At 37.7% G+C, this 18,129-nt stretch overlaps 1 protein-coding gene across 6 annotated transcripts in view; it reads right to left on the bottom strand.

The window, feature by feature from the left end:
• Positions 1–18,129, bottom strand: part of SNX14 (sorting nexin 14) — a 45,171-nt gene that overhangs the window by 26,201 nt on the left and 841 nt on the right. For 3 of the 6 annotated variants that reach the window (XM_041412286.1, XM_041412283.1, XM_041412285.1), the window contains exons 3-8: positions 17,676–17,752; positions 17,494–17,572; positions 10,818–10,861; positions 6,116–6,203; positions 2,564–2,648; positions 166–322 (exon numbers count right to left, since the gene is read on the bottom strand). In XM_041412286.1, the coding sequence (XP_041268220.1) occupies positions 166–322; positions 2,564–2,648; positions 6,116–6,203; positions 10,818–10,861; positions 17,494–17,572; positions 17,676–17,752 (530 nt within the window). Of the gene's footprint in view, positions 1–165; positions 323–2,563; positions 2,649–6,115; positions 6,204–10,817; positions 10,862–17,493; positions 17,573–17,675; positions 17,753–18,129 lie in introns of those variants that run through there. The other 3 variants (XM_041412284.1, XM_041412287.1, XM_041412288.1) reach the window with 2 other exon arrangements.

Here is an 18,129-nt window from a genome sequence, read left to right as displayed (position 1 = left end):
ATTTAATAATACCATAAGCATGCCATTTTAAAGACAAATCCAAAAAAATCATAAAAAATGGGTAAGAAGGAAGATGACAGTGAAGTTCAATCTTTCACTTTCCAAAATAATTGTACTTCATAGTATGGAAACTTTAAAAAACACAATTCTAATTAATTTATATACCTGCACTCTGTTGACTTTGGGGGCAAAATATAAGGAAAAAGAAGTTCAGTAAGTTTTCTTAAGTAGTGAAGTTCATCTCTTCGGCTTCTCAAAGCAACATGCAGTTCTGGTCCATATTCTTCTAAAGCAGCTTGCTGCAAAAATTCTGCATTTTTTACTGAAAGTAAAAACAGCATTACAGAGTTGCTTCAACTTTTTATTACTGGCTAACAAAAGACAACTGGTTTTTGTCTGAGCTAAAAAGTTAGTGTTTTTAGTACACATATAACTGCCAAAGGGATTAAATGTTGAAACTTTACAAAAGAACCTTGGCTTAGACTTTGAAGCCATGCTAAGTAAAAATAAAACCTCACACTGAAATACGAATTCCTTCACCAAACAACTGCAGTTTACATGGTATCCAGAATGCTTTCTCATTTATCATTATATATAAATATATATAAAATACGATAAACTTTTATTTATATATTCAATTTTTTATATATATCAACTAAATATAAAAAAACTGCATCTGGATTCTTAAAAAAACTGCATCGTGCAAAGTCTGCCTCTAATTGACTTTTTCCTGACCTTCTTCATGATCTCCATTTTTTTAGCCTATGACACAATTTGAAATCAACATAAACTTTTACTCAATCTTGTAGTATCTGTTTCCTGCTTAGAAAACTTAAAAACAAATGTGAAGGAACATACATTTTAAACACAGGGTGAATCAAGCCAAAACCTGCAGGAGGATCTGCTAGAGTACTGCCTCTTAAATTATGGTGGAATTGAAAGAATACCTCTTTATCAGATTAAAAACTACAGGTATTAATTAGAAGCAACAATGTTACATTTCTTCAGATCACTTCAAAGGCAAGAAGTGAGCTGCTATAAATCACACCTAGCTGAACTAGCAATGTGGCACAGCCTCATGCCAACACCACCACCAGGCACAGCGAGATATGTAATATATTCCTCAGCTACCCACAAAGTTAAAGCTTATACCCAGAATATGAGAGAAGCCTGCTGGCTTGGTCTTCACAGCCAAAACCCCTGAGTGATATCAGCTGACAGAGGGGATGCAGGAATATATATCACCTGGTAAATCTGCCTAGCTGGTGTCACTAAAAGCAGAGAGAAGGAATGCAGCCTCTAGTGAGGACAGGTAATGAATTATGGAGGTGCCTGTGCAAATAGGAATTACTAGGAGAGGTAAGGGTAACAAGAGTAGGAGAAAAGGAAATGCCCACTAAAAGCAATCCACTTGAAAAGGATTTAGAAAATAAGGAGAAAAGGCTAGGCTCAACTAGCAACCAAAGCAGGGTCTGAAAGTTGCCTCTGAATTATGTATTGTGGTGGCTGCTTTAGCAATGTTTACTAGAAAGTGCTACTAAAAGTCATTTCCAGCTGCTACTTCATGGATCTGTCCTTAGGAAACAAGTCTTTTCCTTTAAAACACTGAGAAAAAAATGGCTATATTTTCAAAGCTTTTTCAAATTTTCCAAGTACAGTTCTTTACTGCTAAGGAAAAGTATTTCCAACTCCTTGGTAGAAATCAAAGGAATCACGAAATTTGGCGTAAACAGCACTGCAAGATTATCTACTATCTTGAAATTGCTGTTGTGCCATGAAAGACATCCAAGGTGATTACACTATGTCTCATTACTCATCTTAATCATTAACACTACTCACAGGACCAATGACATGTATTTATGGATATCAAACAGACATTTGGAGGGAAAGAAGAAAAGTTCACGACTCCAGTTAAAGTAAACATCTACACTTAAAAGTTGAATGAAACCACATTTAGTAGATACAGCACTGTGGAACACAGCCAGTGAAAAAAAAATAATAACAACAGCAAGTGTTTCCAAATATTTCTTCTATGTACAGTTTAAATATAATTTTTACATGAGGCTTGTGAAGATACTCTTATCTTGGATAACAAATATGCTTCTGCTCAAAAGTCTCTCCATGGCTTTTCAACATATTACAACTTCACTAATGCAGATTTAAAATCATTCTATCTATAAGAGCTATGAGGTACAGTGTACAGATGTATAAATCCTTTCATCGATAAAAGCTCATCTGGAATATAAAGGAAAAAATTCAAGAAGCATTCCTAAATTATCGTGATTGCTCTAAATAGACAAAACCCATATTCCTGTTCACCCCTGTACAGACTTAGTGTTTTTATTGGGTGGCAATAAAAATCAAAACAGAGAATACAAATACATACTGTAACTTTCTCCCTATTTTCCTTCTCAACCACCAGAAGAAAAATGCAAAAGGACCTCATTTTTTAAAAAGAGAGGCCATAAGGACAAAAAGACAAAGCAAAATAATCTCAAACATGCATAAAAGAAGATTCATACTTGGCCTTTGAAACAGACAACATATTAGGTCTTGACATTACCTTTTTGCCTGGCCTTGGCTATTACTTCAATGTGTTTCATTGCTGCCTTGAGCATCTTCTTTGTTACAACCGTTGGAATGTCCACCTAAAGAATAATTTCAAAATAAAACCAAAATGGTTCTATTTTTCCCCCCCCAAAATTTACTACAGACAACCATCAAACATAGTAATTTGTTTATATATTCTGGTTTGAACCATAAAATGAACTGTTAAGAAATAATCCAAAATTCTCTAGGTGAGCTGACAGTGTCCTCATTCTTCTGCCAGGGTATATAAAAACATGTAGAACTAAATGCCATAAACAACACAGTTAAGGCATTTATTGCCAACTCATTCCCATTATGATTTTTTTCATTGCAATAAATACAGCAAGACAGTGTGACTTTTGAGTCATAGTATATGAAGCCCATTTCTATGGGACTATTTGACCACCAGTGAAAGGATCAAGTTAGCTACGCTTTGCTTCTAACACCAGCCTTAACACTCTGCAGTTGTGTCCACAAGGACTAAAACCAAAGAGAAACCTTCCTACGCACAGGCAGAAAAAATGTCACCCCTCATGTGATGGCAGATCCAAAACAGAATTTGAATTACAGAGTCAAAAGACCATTAGTGCCAAAACCAAAACCATGTGATCATAAGCCAAACAAAAAACATGTATGATTTAATCAAAGATTGTATTAGCATCCTGCATTTCTTTTTTCTCTGGTGGCTACAAAAGTGGAAGGAGAACAACTCGGGCACAAATGACTTTGGCTTGTCTTAGCCCTGCTCCAAACAGGCTCTGATCATGGTGCTCAGGGCTGTATCCAAACTGCTGCTGAAAACCTCCTGAGTTGAACAGTCACCTCCTCCAGCCCCAATCATCTTGGTGGCCCTTTGGTTGAACCTGCTCCACTTTCTTGTAAAGAAGAGCCCAAAACTGGATTAGTATCCTAGATGCCATCCAAAGAGCATCCAGTGAAGGCAGATAATCACTTCTTTGATTTTCTCTGCTCCCGTCACTACAGCCCAGGATGGTGGTGGTGTTTTAAGCTGCCACTGATGGCTCATATTCAGCGCACAGCCTTTGCAGCAAGCAGAGCTTCTCCCTGAAGCCAGTCAGTTCCCAGCCTGTAGAGTTTCAAGGAATTCTTTACACCTGCAGCAGTTTTCACAGAAACTCATCTGGAAGATGATCTACACTTTGCATACTCTTTATTTTAAATGAGAGACACCTCAGATGTGCAAAAACATACACCTGTAAATGTTCAAAATCTAAGAATTCCAAACAAGTTTCCTTCCTAATGGAAGAATCCCTGCTCAATACAGCATCTTGCCAGATAAGTAAAGAGACAATGCAATAGCAAAGGCCACCAGAGCTGAGAGAAAAGTTGGTGTTTTGTATTCAATTGTACAATGAGAATATTACATATTTCTGCACACTCCCCTATAATATTTGAGGTGCACAGCTATGACCTGACCTGGCCAGCCCCGACGAGCCAGCACAATTGACTGGAGCTGCCTAAAAGTAAGGTCAGCTCCTGCTTACAAGCAAAAAAGGACAAGCTTGTGCTTATCAATGGAAAACCCTGTATTTTGTGCCTCACATTCCAACAGCAATTCCTAGAAATTAAGAGTTTCCTATGGCATTTAAGAAATTAACAGTTTCCTGTGGCATATAAGGAAACTTATATGCCAAAACAGGGCAGTGTTTTTTCCTGCAGAGCTAACTCAAAGAGCACAGCCAAGGAAATTGTTATCAACACTGCAGCAGACACTGGGAACTTTTGTCAAAAACTTCAATCAGATGCAGGGTTACCTATACCACACCATACAAAGGTGTGGTATAGCCCTTCCCTTTCCCTTCAAAATCCATAACGAATCCAGAAATGGCCACAGCAAGGAAAATCCAGATTTGATTTAAATGATACATTTAAGAGTTGACTGTAGTGTTTCTAACTTCATTCAACATTTCATCTCTATTAGCTACAACTATTGATTTCAAGCATTTAATGATAAAACCAAAATAGAGTACAGCTGCTTGGCAAAGCTATACAGCTATTTTATTTTTCATCTGATGATGATGAATTTCTCCTCAACATATGCATTTCTGTGATGAACTTTATTTTGTAGGTCCCCTGACAGTGCACATGTCTTGAGTGTTTGTGGCACATACTGCCTACCCAGAGAACTGAAGATACTACATTTAAATCCTCACTGTCAAAGGCAGAGATGGTAAATTAACACTCTACTTCAAGATGCTGTAACTCACTGGAGATATCCCAATCAATGCCTTATTACATGATCAATACAGGAGACATGGTCACTTTCTGAGTCAGCAATGGATCCATGAACAATGCAACTAACACCAGCAAGTATTACCACTCCAAATTAAATGTTAAGACCTTGGTCTAGATTTTCACTTTGAAGTTTTACTCCACTTTCACATCTCCATACAATGTCTGTGCTACATGGATTTCCTAATCTTCCCCCATATTCATTTTAAAAAGCAACATGCCTGACTTAGAGTAAACAAGAAAGTCATCTGGATTTGATATGTAAGAAGGAGAGCATCATGCTGTTAATAAGTCATGACAGGGTACATGTACAACTTGTAGCTCAGAAAATATTTCTCTTAGTAAGGAGAGAGGAAAAAGACACATATTTATGGCAGTGGCTCCAACAGAGAGGCCAGCACTGACTAATTCTGGAAATTGAATTAGCAACCCTTTCTGCTTAGAACAGCCAAATAGTTAGAAGCAGTTCCTGTGAAACAGACTTGAAGCACTTTACCAGGAAATAGCTGTGCTGTTAAAAAGAGAGCACATTCAAAAAAGTATATGCTAATAGATTAAACACACAAAATAAAAATTATGTGCTAATACATTAAACACAGCAAATAGAAACTTCTAATCTTTAGCACTCAAAATGCTCCTGAAGAACTGCATTAATGTAAGAACCATATCTGCTTTAATTCTTACAGTAACCTGGTCATCTAATGACAGTCTATAGTCAATGTAAGGGCCTTGTTTGCATTTTAAGAAGACAAGCAAGCAGAAGCTACAACACAGCTCACCATTTCCTAGGAAGTCTTTTTCAGTAATTCTCAAAATGGTTTCCACTTGGATTAAGTCACCAAAAGACAGCTAAAAGATCACAAGGATTTAATAATGCCTTGTACTGGTGTAATAAATATATCCATTTGCCAGAACTGGGGAAAGATTTGAGTCACAAGAGACCTTCACAGATCACTTATTCCAATCCCCTGCCACGGTAGGGACATCTTTCACTGGAACAGTTGCTCAAAGCCATAACCAACACGATGCTGAACACTTCCAGTGATGAACCTTCAGAGATGGTTTACGAAGGGGATAAGCTCCAGAACTAGGGGTAGCTCCAGAAAGATGGGGTAGATATCACAAAGAAGTAACTTAGATGGTTAGAAACAGCCTACACTGTAAGGCTGACTTTGGAATCACAATTTAAAAAAAATAAATTCAAAACTCACAAGAGATGGATATCAATTAATTCTGATGGGAAACCAAGACTAATACCTTTAAGTCACCTTACCTTGTGAATTCTCCGAACTAAGACAGATGCAAAAAAGCGTAGTGTCCCTCTCAGTTCATCCACTGAGGACTCATCATCAGTGATATTTCTGCAGTGTTTCAAAGCACGGCATAGGAGAAAACAGAATAAAATACATTTCTATTAATCCAACCACAATACAACTGGCAATATTAAAAGCGTAAGAATAAGAATATTCAACAGTGATACTTCAGCTGGAATGAACTGAAATCAAAGTTACCAGAGAGTCAGCAGTCTTCTGTCTGAGGAAAATACACAGCATTCCCACAATGTCTGTGCACACAACAGCTTAAGAAAAACATCAGGAAATTGCAATGATATACCAATTCCTGCTCTCATATACTAGCTGCACAATTTTGACTGAGTAAAATCTAACCTAGTTTCTACGTATAGAAACACATGCTAACTCAATGGTATAAAGGAAATTGAAATTATTTAAAGTGGCTTCTGCTTGGAAGCAAAGAAGAATTTAAATAGATTTCCAAATCACTGCATCAAAATATCAACCAAACTTTTAACCTGGCTTGCCAGTTTCCATCCACTGCAGTAAAATATGTTCAGTGAAAACTCTCGGTAAAAATAATTAAATGTGATTCAGGAAGAAAAATACCTAACTCCATGACTTTTTTGGAAAACTGAAGAAAAACAGGAAATACACTAAGTCTTAGATTAAGAAACTGCATCTAAACTGAGAGGAAAAAGATCATGATGCCAGCATTCCACAAAATACAAGCAAAAACCAAAAATCTATCAGTTATTAATATGAACTTTGGAGCATGACGTATTGGTAAAACTGAAGTATAACAGCTGAATAATGACAAAACAAAGGAAGTTGCATTCAGTTTTAATTAATGATCATATGCAAGAACCATCACACTTTTTGGTGATAAATTATTGTAGTAAGTAGAAATATTACTTGTGTTATAAAAGAACAATATGAGCAAGAATAAGACATTTAAAAATAATTTTTAAAATGAAGCATAAAACATTTTACATTATTCAGCATCCAACTTTTAAAGCACTTTTAGCCTGGGTTATAGAACATTCAAAGGCATGTTGATGATGAGCAATCAGGTATACATACTAGAGAAACCAATGACCTGAGAGGCAAAGTATGTAACTAATTGCATGAGAAAAGAAAACACCTCAAAGAGCAGCCTGGCACGAGAAACACAACCATCCTCCAACAGCTAATCACATGCAGATAAGAACACTGTAGGGGAAGGTTTGGTTTAACATCAGCAGCTGACATTTTCTAAGGAATATGGTTAGATAATACCCACATTGTCAAAGGGATTAGCATTGCCAAGGGGTTAGCAAACAAACTCTATTATGGTATTACTAGCATTTGACAGACAAGAAGATACATGAAGTAATTTGGACCAAGAAGTTGTTATTTTATTGACAGTTGGATAACCTAGCTCAACTTGGACACGACTTTATGCCACATATTCTCACAACAGATTTGCAAAGACATTCTTTTAATCACCAGCAGACTGAAGACTGGCAAAAAAAACATCATGAACCTGTAAAATGTCAAATCTCCAGTGACTCAGGGGAAAGTCCAAATAACCCTCTTGGAAACATTTTAAAAGCTGGCTGTGTTTTCCCAGAACTTTAGGAGTATTAACTGTAAACAGTTACAGAGTCTAATGTCTCAAGAGAGATACACCCAACTGCTATCGCACGCAAAGCCTTACGGGATCCACTGATAAATGAAAATCATATACTAATAACAAAGTGATATTTTTCCTCTGTGTGTCAATTATTCTTACAAAACTTGGCTAACTCCTTTCAAAAAGATGTAGAAAATAAGTCACAAGCTAATAAAAATGTAAAGCTATGGTTCGTAACTCAACAAAAATTCTGAATTTCTCTTGCATTACTTGCATTTAAAAAGAACTTTCATTTGAAATAGAAGCAGCTCCACATGTGAAAACACTGTGTTTAGTCACCATCAAAGAAAAATGTCTTCATAGTAATGCATCACAAAAAATGTGGCAATTACTGAATTCTGTCCTAATCTGAGAGAACTGGAGTTGCAGTACCATCAGTGACTAAAAATATTTAATAATTCAAAATTTAAACTCTATTTAAAATAAGGTCAGTATAAGCAAGATACTATAGTTTTGCTGTACAGCAAAATAGACTTAGACTCGTGTTTTGTAGCTCTACAAACTTGGGATGACTTACAACTATGTTATAATCTTCTCATACAGTTGAAAAAAGAATCTTAATATAACGAGCATAAGACTTTGAAAAATAAAAAACAAAAATGCACACAGGTATAATGAGCTATTTCAGTAGAGTTCACTGGATTTTAAGCACTAACACTCATTCTCCTGAAGTGGTCCAAATTTAGGACCTGCTTAAATTTTAACCTGCTAATAAAAAATTAGAAATTCTTGCACAGTTTATTAATGAAACAAACATAAACCAGCTTTTATCTGCTTATAGCACTTTTATTCCTAAGCACAAAATCCATGATTTTATCTTGCAACATACCCCGTAAACACAACACTTCCCTGGCTTCTGACTGAGATACATCCTGGTAACACTAATGTCCAGGACAGCATCAGTTGGCACAGCACATAAAACAAAAAACAAGTCTTTTAAAAAATAAATAATAATAATAAAAAAAGAGGTAGCTTCTGCACAAAATCCATTCACATGAAAGGCAGAGCAGCTAGCATAAGGAATTATGCCCAAACTTTTCTGTGCAAAGGAACACAGCCAACTGTTTCAGCAGCCTATCTGTCAAGTACTAATTGCCTGCTAGTGCTCACCCAGCAATGCTGCTAAATAAGGAGAGCGTGGATGCAAAGGCTCTGGGAAGAATTAACCTGAGCTAGGTTTATTGGCTCAGAAAACAAACATGCCCTGGATGCATGAATCCTCTCTCACAGGCGATGTGAGTTTTGCCAACAGTGCAGGTAGGAAAAGTCAGAGCTGACATGCTCTACAAGCCAGCTCTCTAACTATGGCACACAGACACAGACCAGGTCTCCCTGCACAACCCCTGCTGGAAACACCTGAATGTCTGAACTAAATAGGGTCAGATCTGACATTACTACTGTTAAACTGAAACCAGTAGGCTTTTCAGGACCAAGCTGTTTCCTGTAGAATTGCTTGGACATCACAGCACTCACTGTAGACCACTGAATTCCCAGTATTTCAGGTTCATTTGAACCTGAAATCTAACAACCTTCAGATTGTTAAGATTTCATCAGCATGGTGTGAATTTACGGAACTAGTTCAAAATCCGGAGGTGCAGCCATACAGAACTTAGGGCAGGAACACCTACACACTCAGCAGAGGGCAAGATGGAGCAGAATGCAGGCTGGTTGGCTTCATACAAAGTGTACTTTACACTGCATTTCTAACTGTACGTTATACATATACTGAATTATTATCCCCACCAGATGATGTACTCCAGACTTCCACTGCCTTGGGTGCCAGAGACGTAAGTAACTGATGGAAGCCAAGTATTCTTGTCAGTCCATAACAAAGACACTAAAGAGACTTTCTACCAGCCAAGAAAAAACTCTTCCAATCATGCAATATAGGAGATGGTTACCTTACATTTGTTACTTTATCAACAACCCAACAGAACATGCTCTAGTTTTCTGTATTTGAAAGTTTAAACCTCGAGTTTTCCAACTTGCATTGACAACACATGGTACTAAAGCTCCCTCTGCTGTTTGCATCAGCAGTGAAGTTTTACACTTCAGCATATTCAACGCACAAAGTTAGAGGTGAGACGTGCAGGTATTGGCCACAATCAAAACCCAAGAAGCAAAGAAGTCTGAACAATAAATTTTGGGTCCCAGAGACAGCAAAAAATCCAAACGACACAGAGTAAAAATAAAAGAAAGCATACTTTTTTTAGGACAAATTGAACTTTCCATTCAATGAAAAAGTCAAATTCAGAATTAAGGCAAGATGTTGCTTTAATACATTAATGCCAGCATTATCAGTTAGAAATATTTAAATATCTTCTTACAAAGTACTGCAAACCATTAACTAATATATAAAAGTACAAGGAAGAAAACAAAAAAAAAAAAAACCACAAAGACAACCACACAGAAAAAATAATCAGCCATATTCTTTTCTTTATTCACTATTTAATAGTTATTTAGACAGTACTATTCTATTCAGCACAACACAATCACCAACAGTCTTCAAAGTTGGAAAATTATGAGATGATCTCTAAGAAGTTGGCCATAAGTATTCAAAATAGCTTTTCTTTAAAACCATGCAAAGTTTTGGGTTTTTTTGTTTTGTTTTTTGTTTTGTTTTTTTAAGCAATGTGATAAATCACCATGCTTCTAATCTGGAAGTAAATTTCAGAGGTAGTGACGGGTTGAATTTTCACACAGATTTTCATCAATCTGTATTTAGTTCCAAGTAAGAGTTATCACAAAATTAACATAAAAAACCAGACAATCAAAAAGTGTTTTTAGGATGAAATCCGAATTTCAGAACCACCTCTATTATAACTAAACTATTAAAAGATCTGTTCTGCTCTGCTAAGAGACAATAAAACAATGATTCCTAGCACTCAAAAGTATGCTTTATCTTTCACTAAGGAAACAGAAATGTTTATTTTCAGGTGTCAACTTCTGTAACAGGTTGACAAATATTTGTGGTATTAAAAATAGTAACTTTTAGGTAAAGCTCGTACCTGTACCATGGATAAATAAAGTTTTCCAGCACCAACTCAAGCACCTGTGCAGAACAAAGACAACCATGTTACAAAATAAACAGTTTACTACAAATCCTGTTAGAAGAGCTAACATCACAAACACCTTCCAAGATTCATAGGACATAATTCATACATGACAATACATAAAAATGTGTAAGTTGTGATCCTGTTGCTAGATCAACCATTTTGCACCGTAATCAGTACTTCGGGCAAGTAACATCAAAGTGATTGTTTCATCAAATATCTACAAGAAACATCTGCCACAGGTACTATCAGTAAGATGAAGCACAGTGCCATGGCCACTGTCAGGCAAATGCTACAAAAAAATGTAATCTTACCTTAAACAGCCCATCCCTAAATTTTCAGATCAGTCCCCATTCTTTTCTGATGTAACATGGAGTGTCCCACAAACACAGTTACATATTCCCCCTTACACACATCTCCATCCTTTTTCACCCAAACCTCCACCTTCAAGGTGGGACAGTCATTCCTGTATGCTCACCACTCCCAAAGGAAGCAAAAGAAGAGTCATAAATAGCCATTCCTATGGAAGCCATCCTTAACAAGGAAGGAGACAGACGGATGAAGTTTTCTTAAGATTCTTCTTCCTTCAGTATAGCCACAAGATATCTCCCACACCACCTTCTCCCACTGCAACCTATCCCTCAGTTTGAATGAGGGTTTTAGAGATCAGTTTATCCCCAACAGCATCAATGCTGATGAGAGGAGTAGGAGAGAATACATGTGTATTCAGCTATGTGAGGCTGCTCAGCCATGTTCTGCTGAAGGAAACGTTTTTCAAAGCCACTGTATACAAAGAAAAATGTGAAGTCTGTTAGAAAGGAAAGCTGAATGGAACAGCTGATATACAAGTGTTGTTCATAAGTGCTACTCTTCTTACAAGATCTGCTGCTGCACTCATTCACACAGTATGCACTGCAAGAATTCAACACTTACTAAATTTATACTATCTTTGGTCACTACATGCCTCTGCTCCTCTCATGATTATAAAAGCATACTCAATAAAAACACACACATGGCCCTTTTAGTTCTTCTCAACCCTTCAGACCTGAGCAGCTCATGAAAATTCTTTTTCTGTCTTCACTAGTAAGAGTATCATCTCCTAAGATTGGATAAGATACTTTCTCTTTTCCAGCTGTCCCACTTCAGTGATTTTCTTTCCCCCTCTCTAAAGAGATGTTTTGCAGCTTGGGATAACATTAGATGTCTGTGTTATGGACCACACAAAGTCATCAGTGTCTTTTCTCCTAACCTTATGTGCTACAGCAGTAATAGATCTCGAAACTGTAATACCATCATGTATTAATGACGGATGGGTAAGCTAAATGTTTTATCATGTTGTCCTGTGTCATCCCTGCCCCCCTTATCTCATATTTCCATTTATAAGCGGAGTGGAAGGGTGAGGGAAATGACAACAGATGCTTCAATTCCCAGTCTAGAAGAGATTAAGAAATCCTAGAGACCCTTCTATGGAAGTCAGTCTTCAGACAATGGAAAGACGACCTCATCCAGCTCCAGTCAGCAAGCACAGGCCATTGGCCTTAAAAGCAGTATATCAGACTGCTTAAATCAATTTCCCTGATGCCTTCCATAGCACTGCCACTACACGAGCCATCAATTTACTCCACAGAAATCTCAGTCTCACAGGTATTGTGACACTATTTTTCTTCATGCAGAGTTTCTAACAAAATAAACCTTTTTCAAGGCTCAAAATACACTCTTTAGAAGTGCCTTACAGAAAGATTGCAAAAAATCCATCTGTCTATTAAAGGAGCCCCTTTTCCTTCTTCCTCCACTTTTCCTCTGTGCCTCCCCATCAGGAGCAACAGCAGCAGAGCATCTTCTGTTTGGAGTGGAAAGTGCACTTGCAAAGCCTTCAAGCACAGAAGAGGCATTCAAAGTGATACAATGAACTCCTCTTGAAATAGCTTTCTTCATTTATGACTACTACTTCTGAACTGAGAGCGTGTCTCTCAAGCTTTCCATGAATGTGCCACTCCAAATTCAGTTCATCAGATGCTAACATAACTTCTTGGCTCTCTCTTCCTCTGTAGTCCTATAGAGGCCTCTGAAGGCACTAGAAGAATTGTTTCCAACAGAGATCTGATCCTTACTGCTGCATGAGCAAAACATGGTTCTTCTGAAATTCATCTTCTCATGGTTATTAAATAAGCAAGGAAAGTAAAAAAAGGTGCAAGACCTGATGACCCTTCCCACTCAAAAGTGGAAGACAAAGTCTCCTTCAGACTCATCCCATGCTGTAGTAACTGAGCACTAGCTGAACCATTTTACAGACTTGCCAGTGTTTCTCTTCCACAGCCACACTGTAAGAGCAAGCTTTATGGTACTGCTTCCACAGAACACTGCAGACAATCCCACCAGGCAAAGACACAGAGACAGCATGCACAGAGACCGACAACTAACTGAAAATGCACTTTTCACGGGAGTCCTCTTATCACCGGTCAAGATATCAGAAGGCAAGACACATTCTACTAGGACTCAGGTTACCTATATAGCCCAAATAAAAAATGTGTGGACACAGAAAACAGCCCCTACTTGTAAATTAGTTAAACACATGGCATGGCAGAGGAAGTTAAGTATGATGCTCCTTTCCACCAAGGTGCTGTAAAGAAGTTAAAACAGAGCTACTGTGTGAAAAAATAGAAGTGCTCAAGAAGTAATAAGCCATTGACTGCCACTAACTGGATTTCAAGGCATGCAGTCCATACTGTTTTCCACTGAACCCTATCAGCATTCCAGACTGTGTCAGTGTGATTCTGCTGGACAGAAAAAAATTGGCCACATCATCCACTGCACTTTCATGAAGCACCAGGCAAGCAGGACACGTGCACCCTCTTCCATTCTATCAACAACAAAAATATTATTCAGGCTCAATTGCTCACACCTCACACACACCAATGAAGCAGATGGGACACCTCAAAAAATGACAGCTAATGATAAGCCATTTCCTTGTCTGTAAAGTATTATCCTTCAGTTTTAAATACAAATGATGAGTCATTTCACTTAAAGCTTACCTATTTTGCAAGCATTTTGCACAATGACTGGTTTTACTACGCGTGGGCAGCTTTGAATTGGAAAACGATTGCAAGTGTAAAACCAAATGCAGCAGGTAGCAATATAAGGAGCAGCTGAATTAAAAAACAAAAAAAAAATAAAAATAAAAAAAAAATAAAAAAAAAGAGAAATTATTTTCTAGCATGCACTGCAACACTGCAAGCTAGTCAGTCTTTGCTGCTGAGAAAAGCTTTTTGGGGACTGCCACACAGCTGACCCCAATTGTCAGGAGGAGGAACTGTGCAGACAAGTGACGACTGAATCAGTAGCAGGTCAGAACTACCAGGCCCAATCAGAACAGAAGGAGCAAGGATTTGATACATAAACCACACTAACAATTATAAAGCCTTAAAAGACAGCACAACCTGACAGCTGAGGCCACTTTCTGGGGGTAGAACAAGCCATTCCAATAAGAAAGCAAACAGTCCATTGTGTTACTGCAAGAGTTCAGGACTTGCAAAGAGCACATTCAGGCACTAATTGATTTCTCCTCGTGCATTGGTCTATTTCTTGCTTTTAGAAAACAAAAAAAAAAATTCTCATCCCATAATTGAGTCAAGAACCTGAGAAGAATTTAAAAAGTGAGATCAAAAGACAGCAGCACCTTGATCCAGTGAGACATTTTTTTTCACCATGCTGATAAAGAGTAGCTGAGCAGCTTTCCACAGATTTGACTTACAACTGTCCCTCACATAGCAAAAAATGAGATTGTAGACAAAAAGATAAATTCATTACCAGAACAACAGGATTAAATTCTCCTTTATACAATCTGTAGCTTATACACAATGTAAAGATGACCAACTGATATCATGTCCTAATTCAGAAAGAAAGAAAACACTGAAGAAACAATCATAACACAAAATGGATTAGAAACTGGAAACAAAATTATACTGAGGTCATTGCTTTATTTTTGTGCAGGATGCAGTCCAAATTATAAAATATTGATGGATGCATGGTTGAGACAGTTCAGCGTTCAACTATAACAACAAACAAATGCAGGGAGCAATGTCCAGGCACAGGTTTTGTTATTCTTCTAAACCACGCACAGCAGCTGAATAGACCAAAACAACGCTGCAAAACATTAAGAATTTGCAAAGTGAGACAAACTATCATCACAATCCAAGACAGAAAAATTCATACTTGTGAGGAAAACTTGGATTTCTTTTGATTTGAGTGTGTACGAAATTATTCTGAAAGCACTTGAAAACACAAGCTTGAAGGCTACACACCTGGTTCAAATTAGAAACATTTGGAAATGAGAATACTGCCAAAATTCTTCAAGCTGCAAAAAAAGAACTAGAAAAATTAAAATATAATAAAAAATCTAAAATTATTCCAAATATTTGATGGAACTGCTTTTTAGAGACAGACTGCACTCCGGACTCCTTTAGAATCTAATTAACCTTAATTCAGTTCACACTGTATCACATTCTCTCTCATGTATGACTAACCCACAAAAAGTGAGAGCAGTCTCTCCTTCCAACCTGAAGCAGGCTATCCAATTCCAGGCCGGCATTACATGCTGCATCCCCAGAGCAGGTGGTCAAGAGGAAATTATTGTGGGCAGAACCCCTTGCTACTACACTTTTAACCAGTAGAGAAGAGCTGCAATGAGGAACCATGCAATGAGATTTCTCATCCCAAAAACTATCTGCCCAGCACAGGTGAGAAAGGTGGCTCAGACTACTTGTTTGGGTCCATCGAGGAGGGTGAGCATGGCTTGAAGCCCTGGGAAGGTCCAGAACCCAGGCCTGGCTCTTCCCTCCAGTTAAGCACACAAAGGAGGTAAAGGAATGAGAAGCATGGGCATGGATACACATAACCCACATCCGCAGTGCTAAGTAAAGCAGGGCCTGGGACACGCTGCTGAAGTGAAAAGTAACAGCAAAGAAAAGACCACTATTTTGGTGAAAGCACAACTACAGCAACCACATAGAAAATGCCAAGAAGATAACCTGGTATCTACTAATATCACTTACTAAGAGATACTACAAAGAACCTTTTCAGCATCAAATTCCCATTTAAGCCAAACAAGAAAATTTCCAGTTCTTCAGCATCTACAACATCCTTCCTTGGTTAGACTGCCACAGCTATTTGGTACCACAAATCCTAAAAATATTAAATGCATAGAAGCATTTATTTTACATTCTATTATTGAAACAAGAGTCTATTGAAATTCTATTCAGCAATATTGTCATTTTAATACACTTAAACTTAGTTTAAAAATAGATTAAATAACTTTAAAAGAATAAATGTTTATTTCTGAAATCACAGAAGAAGTCATTTCATTCAACTAGAGGAAGTCAAAAAGTTGCTACTTGTTCTTTTTTAAAAACATTTCTCAACTGTCCATGCCTTCATCAAGGTTTTCATTTTTCTCCCACTCCTTCAGTGGGCCATGCTTGGGACAATGTCTCACAGAGCAGAACTGAAGTGTTAGTCTTGTACCACAGACACACATGGCTCTGACTTCACACACCAGTCTGTTAATTGCAAGAACTGACACACAAAAACTGACTCACTTCTGCCATGCCAGGTGTTCATCCTCCCACCACAGAACTCCAAAGCTGGACTTCTAAATAAATGGATATTAATCTACATATAAAGCTTGTGTATTTTCCTAGCTTCAAAAAACACAAAGCTTAGCTGTTTAGCTCCCAATACATTTCATCAATTCCTAAGCAAAGAAATAAACAAAAAACCATGCCCAACTAAAAACTGCTCTTCAAACAGCTCTTTTTTAAAAGATATTACAACAAAACAAAATTTCTGATTTACAGTCTTGCTACAAAAGATACATATCCTGTTCTTCTTTGAGTAAATTCAGCGATTTCTTTTTTAAGACAGATTTTGTTACAGCTTTGTCTGATGATTTTAAATAGATTCATGGAATGGTTTGGATTGGAAAGGACTTTAAAGATCATCCAGTTCCCACCCCCTGCCATGGGGAGGGACACCTTCCACTTGGCCAGGCTGCTCCATCCTACCTGGCCTCAAACACTTCCAGGGATAGGGCAACCAAAAGTTCTCTAGGCAACCTGTTCCAGCACCTCACCATGCTCACAGTAAAGAATTTCTTCTTAATATCTAATCTTAATATCTATCAGTCTGAATCCATTCCCCCACACTCTTGCAATAGCCTCTTTCCATCTTTCTTGTAGGGTCCCTACCATCAAACTATCATCTTAATTACAGAACTTTTGTAATTGGAGCAAATCATCTTTTACCCTCAACTCCAGGAAACTAAGCAGGCCGAAATCCTTAACTTTTTATGACTCAGACGTGCTCAATTTTAACTGATCTTTCCATTATTCTTCCCAATTTACACAGACATTTTTTCTGTTCCAGGTGCACTGCTACACAGGCAGTCCATGTTTAAAAGCAGGTCATCTTGGCTCCCTGCTCCAGCAAACACTCCTTTGACTTGACTTTTTCTTGAACAAGTTAAAATGCCTGCAAGGTACATGCGAACCATCTAGTGAACCAGAAGCAAAAGGTTTCAAAGACTAATAAAAACTTGCAGAATTTTAATGTACTAAGGAAACAATGCACCAATTACCTCCGAAAGTGATGCATCAACCTTGGAAGGCACTTTCAGATCCAGCCATGGCTGATAGTTTTCCAGAAGCAAAGTAGGTCTGTAGGAGAGCATGGAGAAGTTTATGTAACCATGTGCAATTGCCAGCTTCCTACTCTGATGTGTCAAATGGCAGCAGTACCAAGCTTACGAGTGCCATTTACCTGTGCCTCTTGCATTTGACCTTGCCACAAACAGCACAACTGTGACCGTGGGGAAACAGCTCCGGCAATTCCAACTGCTAAGAGATTTGGACAAGCTTACATTCTCCAAAATGATAACTCTATTAATACAGCGACATATTTGTAAATTTGCTTTCAGAGCACGCTATTACAGAGAACTGAATAAAGACAAACGTGTTCTTCCAGCAGGAAAACAAGATAACAAAGCATGACATGACAAACAACTGAACCAAAAAAAAGAAAAATTGCTTCTGCTGAAACAAAGTGAGAGGACACAGATACCCTTTCACATCTCCACTCACCTCTCTCTACATTAACCAGGCTAGTAACAGACCAGATGGTCTCTCTGGCTTACTAATAGCCTTGAACTATTGCAACTATACCTTTTCAGTCCTATGAAATTCTACATTGAATTAAGTTAGAAAAGAGCAATTTG

Source organism: Onychostruthus taczanowskii, unplaced genomic scaffold (genome assembly GCF_017590055.1).
Source record: "Onychostruthus taczanowskii isolate IOZ18803 unplaced genomic scaffold, ASM1759005v1 scaffold39, whole genome shotgun sequence".
Lineage (NCBI taxonomy): Eukaryota > Metazoa > Chordata > Aves > Passeriformes > Passeridae > Onychostruthus > Onychostruthus taczanowskii.
The sequence above is the reverse complement of the archived record's forward strand: the minus strand, read 5'-3'. Positions and strand labels throughout refer to the sequence as shown.